General features: G+C 49.7%; 1 protein-coding gene across 1 annotated transcript in view; it reads left to right on the forward strand.

The window, feature by feature from the left end:
* The window catches only part of TIAM2 (TIAM Rac1 associated GEF 2), a 175,751-nt gene that overhangs the window by 138,531 nt on the left and 25,150 nt on the right, over nt 1–12,070 (forward strand). The window contains exon 14 of the mRNA XM_054570137.1: nt 2,678–2,781. Within this exon, the coding sequence (XP_054426112.1) occupies nt 2,678–2,781 (104 nt within the window). The remainder of the gene's footprint in view (nt 1–2,677; nt 2,782–12,070) is intronic.

The raw sequence follows: 12,070 nt of genomic DNA on the forward strand, positions 1-12,070 counted from the left end.
GTCCAGGCCCCCGAGCCCCTGACACCCGCCCGCCTCAGCCTCCAGGGGACGCAGGTCTCCTTTGGCTTCGTGTCACCACAACCGAGCACCGCCTGACGTGGAGCAGGCGCTGTAGAAACGTTCACCGCGAATCCACGCGTCCATGCGGGTCACGTTTCCTGTACTTGACACGCTCTGTGGGAGCACAGGAGCTTTTCCCATACAAGGCACAGGCAGTGGTGGTGCAAGTGTGATTCTCTCCGGGAGGTGACGTACGTCGCACGTGGGCTTCTGTGACACCGCTCTTCCCCGATTTCCTCATACAGCTCTGATGTCGCTCCGTGGGGAGAGCGGCGTGGGTGATCCCAGGGTCCCCTCCGTGCCCTCCTCTGTGCATTCTCCCCGGGGCCCTGTGGTCTCCCTGCCTGGTGTGCTCTGATGGGTCCACATCCACACCCCTGTGTGTGCCTGGGCTACGGGACTTCGGGCGTCGCCCCTCGGATGTCCCGTGCAGGCGCCTCAAACTCAGGTTGCCAGAGCTAAGTGTGACCTCCCCCCTCCCGATCCCCACCTGCCCTGTCAGCTACGGCAGGAAGCGCAGGCCTCTGCCTTCTGGCCGCTCTTCTCTGTATCTCCTAACATGAAACGGGTGGCAGGGAGGGGACCCGCAGCATCCACCCACTTAGATGCCGCGCGTTCACTGTACGTCTTTGCCGTTGCTCTGGTCGGTGTGTGTTGGGGCCCTCACACCTGTGCCCGCTGCGTTCCTGTGGCTTTGTGTCCTGCTCTTCTGCCGGGGCCTACCCTCTGTCTTCCTCTGTCCATGGGCCCTCCTCCCTCCCTGGCTGTTCCTGCGATGCAGCCCCACTCAGCTGCCTCGGTTCATGGAATTTCCTGTCCCCACTGTGTGTTCTGCCTGGTCACATTAGCTTTAATGACAAATAAATCCTCCTCAGATGTAATGACTTGGCTCAAGTGCCTCCTTTGCTATGAAGGCTCTTGGGACCCCGGGAGAATGAACATCCTTCCTGAGGGTCCCCACAAGTGGACTCCTCTCATGTCATCTGTGACTCTTTGTTGGACTGGTGTGTCCATCTCTCCCTGCCGCACCAGTTGGCTCCCCGCAGATGGGACGCTCACGCTCAGCGTGCGTCCCGTTCATCTGTGTATCCCCAGCGTCCAGCGCGGTGCCTGGAACACAGCCGGTGCTCCAAGGGCGCCTGTCAAAGGGAGGGCGGCGGGGGTGTGTGCGCGCCGAACGCATCAGGAGTGCGGGCTGTTGTCTTTGGGGAACCCTGCCCTTTGGTGTCCCTTCAACAAAGGCGCACACAGCAGCCTCCAGGGCAGTGAGTGAGGATCGCTGTGGGTTTAGGGTCTTACCATCTTTCCACGCGGCTCACCTGCTGGAGAGAGGAGTGCCTCTGTGGTGCGGGGGTCAGCGCCTGGGAGGGGTCAGTCCCGTATCCCCACCTGTCACTGCTCCCCGAAATGTGCCCCGGGATGGCTCCTGTTTCTGTGATCAGCCCTGCCTTACCAGGCTAACTTTCTCTACTGCCAGCAGCAGGGAAGTGTCACTTGGACTATCTGGTTCTTTTCTGCGTGGGGTTAGCATGTGGGAGGAAGCGCAAGAAAGGGGGAAATTGGAGCTCCAGAATTCTGCATCCCCTCAAGGTGTTTTCTTTGGGTGCCCTCTTGTCTTACAAGCAAGAGCCTGTGTAAGGACTGGTCCTGTCAGCATGGATCATGGACCAGTATTTCTATCCATGAATTCCGTCGACCTCCTGGAGTCCTCATAGCCTCTAAAGGCCTCCTAGAGGCCATTGTCCTTGTCTTCACCAAGTGAAGAGTTTGTCATTGTCTCTCCATGACTTTTCAGCCTAGACCAGCAGGTATGAGCTTGAGGACTTCCTGTTGTTGCTGACTGCAATCCCAAACCTTCCGGTTTCACCCAGTTGAGGGGACCGTCTACCAAACACAAGAGTCAGAATGAAAACCGACGTTATATTTTGATAGAGGGTTGTCTCTCCATCTTTCTTGACTTTCTTACTTTGGGAACCACTGGAAAGAATTGTTGAGATGTAGTTGCAGGTTGCTCTACTTATCTTTTATATTATTTCTTAGTCCTTACTCTGGAAATTAACAAAGTTTGCTATTCCCCTTGGGACTTCCAATTTAAGATGAAACAGTGTCAATGCCAGAAAAAGAAGAATTATACTTGCAAATGAGCAAGTTGTGGGTTGGAATAAGAATCTGTGATATTGCCTTGTTGGTTTTCCAAGATATCCCTGGTGGTTTTGCCCTCACTTAGCCGAAAGAGGCAAGTGCCAACCCTGGTCACTGCCATTTGATTCTTGGTCCAAACAAATTATGTAAGATCAGAGTTTAGTAAAGCATAGTTTGCACACAAATGATAAGAGAGACGAGGCATTTAAGCCTTTGCTTGGATTGGTCATTGGTCTCCTTGGACCAAAACAGTTAGATGTTGCCTTTTCAGGGCATGAGAGCCCAGATCTGCTGCAGACTAGCTATGCGTGTGTCATGACTTCAGTGTTGCTAAGGACCGCTGTGGTCTGCCTTCTAGGTAGTTAGCTGCTCCTTTTTACTTTTTCCTTTTTTCTCTGTGTGAGCCTTTCAGCCAGCCATTTCTGTTCTCTGCAGATGGCCCAACTCTCAGATGTTTTTTTCACTTTTCCTACAGATTTCAGCAACGTCCCTGACATTACCACTGGCCTGAGAAGGAGTCAGACTGATGGCACCCTGGACCAGGTCCCCCACAGGGAGAAGGCGGAGCAGACGTTCAGGGTAAGATGCCGTCCCGCGTCTCCGTCCCGGGCCCGGCAGGCGAGCCTCAGTTCCCACCTTTGCCTGAGGTGGGGGGAAAGATGGAGTTACCCCATTTCTAGGTGCAGCAGTTGTTCCAAACATTTTTTTCCCTAAAGAAAATCACCTCCTCATGTATTTGAAACAAAGTGCTAAGAGGGACCATTGACTGGAGCCAGACTTCCCTCTGACTTCCAGGGGCCACCCAAGAGCCCCAGACATGATCATCCCTATGTTAGGACGGCGTTGACCTGAAACTCTAAGCTCAGGTGTCCTGAAAGCCACGTTAAATTACGATTCTATTCCTTTCTTACATTTCTTTTTCTGGCCAACGATAAATTATTTTTGGAATGTTGTCATTTTGTTGTGGTAAAATATATAAAGCCTAAAATTTGCCATTTTAACCATTTTTGAGTGTTCACTTCAGTGATGCTGACATAGGTACATTCACAATATCGGGCGTCTCTTACGTCTGTCCGTTTCCAGAACTTAACACGACTCACTTTTTACCCAACAGATGATAACTCCGCATTCTCCCCATTCCTCCAGCCCCCTGGTAACTTCTGTGTTCCTTTCTGTCTCAGCTGCCTATCTGATAAGTGGAATCATGCAATATTCGTCCATTTGTTTCTGGATTATTTCACTCAGCATAATATTTTCAAGGTTCATCCACGTGGTAGGGTGTCAGAACGCCACTGCTTTTTATGGCTGAACAATATTCCATCGTATGGCTGTACCTCATGTTTATCCATGCATCTGCTGGTGGGCGTCTGGGTTGTTTCCACCATTTGGCTATTGTGAGTAATGCTTTAGCGAACATTGGCATACGAGTATCTGTTTGAATTCTTGTTTTCCATTCTTTCGGGTGTGCTGCTAGGGATGGAGTTGCTAGGTCACAGGGTAATTATGCGGTTAGCTGTTTAAGGACTAGCCCCATGGTTTTCCACAGCACTGCACCATTTTACCTTCCCACCAGCAACATAAGGGAGTTCCGGGTCATCTCCATCCTCACCGGCACTTGTTATATCTCACTCTTTTCTTACCTTCGTAACTGTTCTTAGCGATCCTTTCAGAAATGGTCTGAGGGACACAATTGATTTTAATGCACAGCCTGGTTTTAACGGATTTCGAAGTTGTAACTATTATATTTCTTGCTTCGGTCTTTAATACAAAATAAGAATGGAGGGAATATAAGCAACGGCAGCTGTTTCAATAGAACTTACAGCAGCACCACACCCCAGCTGGCTTTAGATTCGTACCACCAGGAGCCAGTCCCTTGGTGAGCGGCCAGGTGGCACCCCGTTGGGGACTGGCGTCATGCACGGTAAGAAGGGTGGGTCAGGTCAGAGGCTGCCAGCTCCAGCGCGGATTCCGGCAGCCAGCAGCCCCTGGCCTGTCCTCTGCTCAGCCGTTCCCTCTCTTATGCCCTGGACGCCTCTCCAGTTCCCGGTCCACCGCCTCCAAAAACTCCCTTCTCTTTCCCGTTCCTGGCACCAAGTAAACACTCAGCTGCTTCACTGGTCCGGTTACGCCCCCAGGGGGCAGTTTCTTTTACTAAACTGAAATCGTCAGTATTTTTAGTCTTCCTGCTACTCAGTTCTCTCTCTGGTGAGTTATTCACTTTTGGAAACCCAATATTGGAGCTTGCATTCATCATTTTTTGTTTTGTTTTGAAGTAATAGATTCTAGAGCATCAAACCGATGTGCTTTGATTGCTTTGTCTTAAATTTTTTATAAAAAGCAAGCACATCTGAAACATTCAAGAAACTGGTCTGTTTAAAGTAAGTGGGCCTGCGGGCACGGCACCGCAGGGCAATTTGGGGAAATCACTTAACGCCATTTGGGATAACGATTTCCTCTGTGTTATAATTGGTTTAAGTTACCCATTAACGTTCTTAAGAAAAAAATTAAATTCCTTTCCAACTTATATTTTAGGATTCAATAAAATAAATATGCAAAAAGCTACCACGGTAAGGCCATTTCCAACTCTTATTTAACAATACCTATCATAACTAAATAAAACGTTTACAAAAGGAACATTAGAACATTAGTTAGAAATTTAGGAGTAAAAAGCTGTAGTTCAGCTTGAAATTGGGGCTGTCTGAGCTTTAATTTTCATTGTTAAAATGATTACAGGAGAACATAATATCAAAGAACATATTAAAAAATAGCAAAAGAGCCCTGGCTGGGTGGGTCAGATGCTTAGAGCATCATCCTGAACACCAAAGGTTGCGGGTTTGATTCCCTAGCGGGGCATGTAACCTGGGCTGCTGGTTCAGTCCTCTCTCGGGAGCCAGTGTGAGGCAACTGGACAAGGTTTCTCTCTCACAGCCGTGTTTCTCTCTTTCTCCCTTCCTCTCTTTCTAAAATCGATGAACATATCCTCAGGTAAGAATTAAGGAAAAAAACAGTGGAAGAGAATATTAACATGTGAAGCATTTGCTGTCAAATTGCTCTCAAGTCTAAAGTAGCTCTCTCACTTTTTCAAATTTGAAGATCTCTACCTATAATAATGGATTTCTGTACACCAGAAAAATCCTAGGTTCACACCTAGCAGTTACTCAATTCATTCTTTGTTGCTTAGGGGAAAAAAAATAAAAAGTGTGACCATTATAAGTAATAATTGTGATGGAAAATAGTGAAAAGAAAATTTCAAATTTAAGAATTAAAAATAATTTTCTGTATCATCATCATCATCATCATCATCATCATCCTAGAAACATCAGGTTATATGTAAAAGCAATCCTTTTCTGTTTTCCAACTGGTGATTCGGGAGTTGTATCCTGTGCACCCAGTGTGTGCTGGGTGTGGATCTCTCGGGACCCCCGGCGCCGTCTCATGACGCCCACAGAAGGCGGCCGCCCAACAGACAGCAAATACCTGCCTCTGTTTCCCGGGCTTCCTGCCCAGGCCCGCCAGGCCTCCTCGGGGGTCATTACCTCCGTTTCAGCTTAGCCTCTGCCTGAACCTGGGCTGTCTGGGATATTTTACTCACCATATTCTAGACTTTAGAATATGGCACAGTTTCCCTTGAAAATCAGACGCAGCCTGGCTTGATGAAGCACAGCTGTAAGTGGGGATTTTGCCAGCCGCTCAATTTCTGCAAATGGTTCATAATTGATTGCCTTCTCTCTCCTCAAGGGTGCCTATTACTGTCACGGCTCTTTGTGGCCCTGTCAACCTCTCCTGTGTGAGGGAAGCTTTTTTTTTTTTTTCCTTCTTTTTTTCCCAGTATTGTTAGCAATTAGCTTGCACTCCTGTTTGGAGTTTGAAAGGAATAAACAATTTCTCTTTGGGTGGGGGGCGTTGAAAGAGTTTCTGGTTTGCCCTGAGAACTTGAGGTGTGTTAAGGAGTCCCCACAGAAACGCTGCTTGTGTTTCGTTTTCTGCTCGCCAAGCTAGCTGTGGAGATGTAGCACCCAGGGGTTCTGTCATGTCTGCCTGCGCCCTAACCTGGTGCCCTCCCAGAGCCAGCAGGCTCACAGCATGGGGGAGAGGATCAGAGGAAGGGGGTGAGCCTCCTGCACCCCAGGCGCTGCCTGGGAGGGAGAGCTTGGTGGCGCTAAGGACGTCCTTGTGAATGTGCCTTGGAAGAACATTTGGGATTTTTTTCATTGCCTGGGGATGAGAGAGAGAGAGCACGCATCTTACTCATTTCCTAGCAGCCGACTGGAGATGTAGTCATTTCTCCCTGAGGGAGCAGGTCTCTGAAGTTTTCCTCTTCACCTTCAGCATGTAAGTACTCGAGGGTGCGCATTCTGACCGCAGCGAGGCATGCTTGCATGGCTTTCTCCTCTCTGTCTTGAAAGGTGACCGTTACACAGCTGAGAAGCTATGCCTTTCTTTCCTGACCTCCACCCTTACACACTCTGGGCAGCTAAGGGTGAGTTTCTTTTGGGTGCTAGTTGCTGTGTGTCATGGTCAACTTTTCCTTTCTCATTCCACGGGTACGGAGGTCTTTAGATTGACCTCTGAAATTGTTCTGTTCTTTTGGAATAGAAAGATACCAGAAAGTCCGAGGGGAGTTTCAAATATTGACTCTGTAGAATATATCTCCAGGAGAGGGAGGGGAATAATTTCAAGACCGTTAATCATCTGATGCTTTGTAAAATTTCCTTGGAGCGCAGCACAGACTTGTATTGTTGGGCTTCACGCTGCAAGGAAAATGCACAAAAGTGAAATGATTTTCTACAAGGTAAGCAGCACGTATTTATTTAGTTATGTCCGATTAAATACTTTTCAGCTTCTCAGAAGAATTTTATATAATTTACCAGCATAGCTTTGGCAGCGATTATTTTTGTGGTTGGTAGGCGTTGTGTTGCTGGCACAGAGAGCGCAGGGAGTCTGGAGATGTACAGCATGATCCCTATGTGTTGTGCTCTTTGCCGTTTAACCATGTTTAAGATATATTTTGTCCTGTTTATTTTTCCAAGGTAGGACAAAGGGATATGCACTTATGATTATGTTTTAGTACAAAGCACAAACATAACTTGCATTTCATATTTAACGCTTGCTCACCCACTTAGCTTAACCTTTGGAGTTTTTCCACATGAACTGCTTTATAGCTAAGAAGCTAAAGGGAAAGAAAAAGATTATTGGGCATATTTTTTTCCAGCATTCTCAAATTATATGTGGCTTTGAGTCTCATGCATTGTTTCAATATCTGTTTGGCTTTAAGATTTCTTTTTTGTGAAGATATAATTTATTTATAAGTAGTAGTCTTTCTCCCTGCTACTCAGTAGATCAATATATTTGTGATTAAAAAAACGAACAACTAAACATACTTATTTTCAGATGTATGGCATCTGACATAGTCCCTCCGTGGATGAACAGAGGGGGCCTCCTTCCAGGCCCTGGAAACTGACCTGGGATCTGACGTCTTCCAGGGGTTAGCTGTTTCTCGCAGCGCTCTGGCGGCCGGCGGCCTTTTCTTGTCCTCCCTGGTACTGTGGGAAGAACTCTTGCCCCCATGGTAGGAAACCTGCATCTATATCCTGGTCCACCGGGCTTTCCCACTGTGTGACCTGGGACAAGTTCCCCAACCTTTCTAAGCCTCTGTGACCTCATCTGTAAGCAAAAGTAACAATACCACCGACCCCGTGATGTTCAGAGGATCAGGTATGACTAGAAACACAAATATTAGAGGTTTTAGGCTAAGGTACCTTGTGTCTTCCCCATGTGTCTTGTAGAGACACGTGGGTCTGAAGGCTGTCCCCTCTGCTCACCCGGCGCATGACTTAAGCGCCCAGCTGCCCACTTGTCTCCTTGAGGTTGGTGTCGGTGGTCAGATCCTGCGGAGCTGTTGCGCGTGAGAAAACGGATTGGAAACCCAGGGCCTTGGCAAGGGAGTCCTCATAGCTATTATTTGCTGCAGGAAGACAGAGCTTGCCCACCTTTGAGCTGGTTTTCCTTGTGCTGTGTGTTGTGAATTGGTGACCTGTGGTAAAGGGTTGCTTCCAGGGACTTAATAGATAGAGTGTGTGTGACTTGCACTCACCTTCAGCAGGAGTGTGCTGGGCAGGCCGAGACGCCTAGGGAGGGACTGGGCCAGGTCCTGCGGACGTTTTGCTTTTGGGAGCACAGTGTCACGCTGGGAGGCCAGGCTGGCGCCCAGACCCCAGGCTGAACCCCAGCCGAGCTGGGTTTCCCACCCGCTCTCCAGTGCAGTGTTCTCTTTCTCTAACACCATAGTTCCCTTTGGAGGGACTTGGGGGCAAGTCTAGGGACCTGTTTAAAGGGAACGTGCTTAGTTTTCCTTGGTGTCTGGAAGGCCATTTGGTCTCTTTGAGGTTAGTTGGATATTTTTTTAATTTCCCTGTTTCAAAGCTTCAGGGTGTTAGCCCCTGCTCTACCTGGTCCAGCCTGGATCATTAGGGCCGATGTGTCCGGAGATGCCAGCTCTTTACTGGGTGTGGCAGGAAAAGGGACATCACTATAATGAAGCACACAGAGTCCTGTGCTCTTTGTTGTCAAGCATCACTTACACGCAGTATTCAGCTGGGTGGAGATGTCACCCAAAGAGCCAGTGAGAAGAAGAGAGAGAAAACCAACTCCAGGTGCAGGGCGTGGGGAGGGCCAGTCATGAGGGGGAGGGGCGCGCAGTGAGCTGGGAGTGTGGGGGGCACGGAGAACTTGGAGGTGAGCGCTTGGAGTCGCAGCCACAGGCCAAGCGGTTTGGGGAGGGAGAGCTTGCCCTGCGCGTGGAAGGAGGGTAGATGGAGAATCAACAAGAAGGCAGTGGGTGGAATCTCGCTGGCGTGACCTCCCTCCACTTCCTCTGAGTCCCATCAACGTGGCTACAGGACAGGGTCCTCGGGGTTTAGTTTAGGCCAAGGACATCCCTGGACAGAAGCAAAGGGAAGAGTGGGTGGCGGGCTGTGGCCACTGGCAGAGCTGCGGGCCGAGTGGGACCCAGACTCACCGACATCACCCACAGCTGGCGAGTGCTCTGCTGTCCGCGCCTTCGCCAGGGCGGCTCTTGGAGCTCCCATGCTGGAGGGAGGCCTGGCTGGGCTGCGGGGACCATGAGAGGCTGCGACGTAGTCATAGACGTGGCACAGGCTTGCGTGCTCTGTGCTAATGTAGAATATACCTGTGTGTGTAGGCAGCAGAGGCTGCAGACAGGTCTGCAGGTCTCAGCTCTGGGAGGCCTGGGGCCACCGCGCCCCGCCTCTCACCTGTGATGTGGGGACACCTCTCCTGACTAACAGTGAAGCTGGGAGGGTTGAGGAGGTCGCTGAGTCCCTTCCCTCCCATTTCTCCTGGGTAACGGGGCTGGGCCCTTCTGGCCCTTTCTTCCCCCGCTTCCTCTCCCGCCCCTCAGTGCTCCCCTCCCTGCCTTCCTACCTGCTCTCTCTTGCTTCCCCAGACGTTCTCTTTCCATCCTGTTTTTCTGGGGGGTGGGAGAAGGAAAAGTGGTTATCGGGAAGCATCTTCAGAATCACAGAATGAAGAAGAAAAAGGAGGAAGTCACGCAGCGGCAGCGGACTCCTCTGAATCATGACCTGCGGGCTGGGCTGGGGTCAGGGCTGTTGGGGAGCAGCGGGCTCTGTAATTAACTGGCCGGTGGAGGGGTGAGGGAGAAACCCAGTGCTGACGAGCAATGACACCCCCTCCCTCCCTCTGCTGGGACCGTGGCTGACAGCAGAGTGACTGGGAGACCCCTGGAGCTGAGGCCACACAAAGGTTTGACCTTGGCCAAGCAGAGATGCTTATGGACATGCCCCGTCTAAAGCTCAGGACTTATTTCCCCATTCATTTCAGTGCAGGCCCCTCCTCTCAGAGCCTCTCCTTTGAAGCAGCAGGGGCTGTGATTTGGCTCCCATGCTATTGGAGATGAAAATTCAGGAGGAGACGTGTTTGTCCTTTTCACGGCAGACAAAGGGCTGAGGCCAAAGAGTAGCCATCCCGCTGCCTGCAGGTTGGGCGGGGGAAGGGATCTCCAGCCAGTGCTCCCCGAAATCTCACCTTCCCTTTGTGCATGTGGGGAACAGCCAAGGCGGGGGAGGTGGGGCCGGGCAGCGCCTCCGCTGTGCTCGGTGCTTCCTGGAACAGTGGGCCCTGTGCTGCTGGGTAGGGTCAGAGGGGAGGAGTCGTAGCGTTGCTCTGTCTCGCATCCTCACCCTCTGTGGCCGTTGGCCCTCAATTTCTCCATCCTTCTAGGTTTCCTGGATTGGAGATAGAGACTTTTGGAGGCCTCAGGATAGTTGTGCTTCTTGGGGGAGAAGAAAGCAGGAGGCTGAGTCTCTCAGGCCAAACCCAGACCCCAGTAAATCCCTTGCATCTTCTCAGGGGAAGCTGTCTAGACCGAGGGTGGTCTCAGAGGAAGAAGATGTAGGGTTTTGCCCCAAGACTCACACTGAAACCCCTTCGTCCCTGGAAAAGTCATCAGGCTTTTGCGTCTGTGCAGCTGAGGGGCGGGTCTGCCAGTCTAGCCACACACCCCTGCCTGGCTCTGACCCCTCTCCTGACCTGCCTTTCCGCCTCACACATGACAGCTTTTTTGCTTGACGTAGCCTCTTCTCCTCATGGATGTGGAGAGCTGCTTAGAAGAAAACTAAATTGTAGAAAAACCTAATTAGATTTAGCCTTGGTCATTTGTTGTCCTTCAGACAGTTATTGAAGGTAAAACCTCTTAAGGTTTACGGAGGTTTTAAGGTGATGGGAAGCGGAGGTGAGGATGGTTAGATACTTTCTGGCCTTCTGCTCTCTGACCTTGTTCATGAAATTATTTAGAGCAGCACAGCTGAGCATCCGATGAAAGCTGCGACCCTCAGAACATTGCTCGCGTACATATGCGGAAAGTGGTCTGCGATCCCAGGATTTCACTAATCTTCGGACGCTGGCCCGTGGATTGCCGCCTTGGGAATCTAGGCACTCGAGGCTCATCATTCTGACTTCGAGTAAACATCTGAGCAGTCTAGCTCCTGTCTTGACTTAGTATTTTTGACATTGCAGAATCAATTATCGAGTACTTACAATATGAAAAGCACTGTTTAGTCAAATGGCATTTTGACCTTTGTTTTTCTGTCAAGTCTAATTGCTTGGGTGGGTTTGGCTATTATTGATGCTTTATTATTATTATTACTTTTTTTAATGTGCTAAGAGACACTGAGGAGCGTTAAATAAATAACCCCTCCTTAAGTGGCAAATAAATATTAGGTTGAGACCAGAAGAGACAGTGTTAATGGTGGTGGTTAGACATCCCTGGATTGTTGAACACCAATTGCAACATTATGTGCTGGTGTTTTAGCATTTTTAAAAGTTTTATTTTCTGTAATTAGTGAAAAAAGTGATGGGGGGGTGGGACACGTGAATTTCTACTTTGATTGCAAAGCAAAACATTGTAGAACTCCCTTTGGTAAAAGAAACAGCTCTCTGACGGCCAGGGGGTGGTTTATACGCCCAGTGAAGGGGCTGATTTGTGTTTGCCTTCCGAGGGCGCTGGGGACAAACTTGACCCCGGCCGCTGTCCCTCAGCAAGTGAGTTAAGTCTTTGTGGCTGCTCTGTGCTTTCCTTTGGTTTTGAAGGAATAACAGCCACGGTTACAGTCTAATTTTGGTGGGCCACTGTTTGGGCGCCATGACTTTTTTTCTACCTTATCTTTAATATTTTACCAAGAATGGGGGTTGGCATCATGGTCCACTGTTCGTTCGTTCAGATCTCCTTCACCAGGCACTCTCGTGGCTCGCCACTGGCAGGAGGTCTGAAATGGTCATGTGCTGCCTTCTTTAAATATTTTGTGTACTTAGAGATTATAGTCAAATGAAA

This window comes from Pteronotus mesoamericanus, unplaced genomic scaffold (genome assembly GCF_021234165.1).
Source record: "Pteronotus mesoamericanus isolate MK-2021 breed Mesoamerican mustached bat unplaced genomic scaffold, CSHL_Meso_final contig_20, whole genome shotgun sequence".
Lineage (NCBI taxonomy): Eukaryota > Metazoa > Chordata > Mammalia > Chiroptera > Mormoopidae > Pteronotus > Pteronotus mesoamericanus.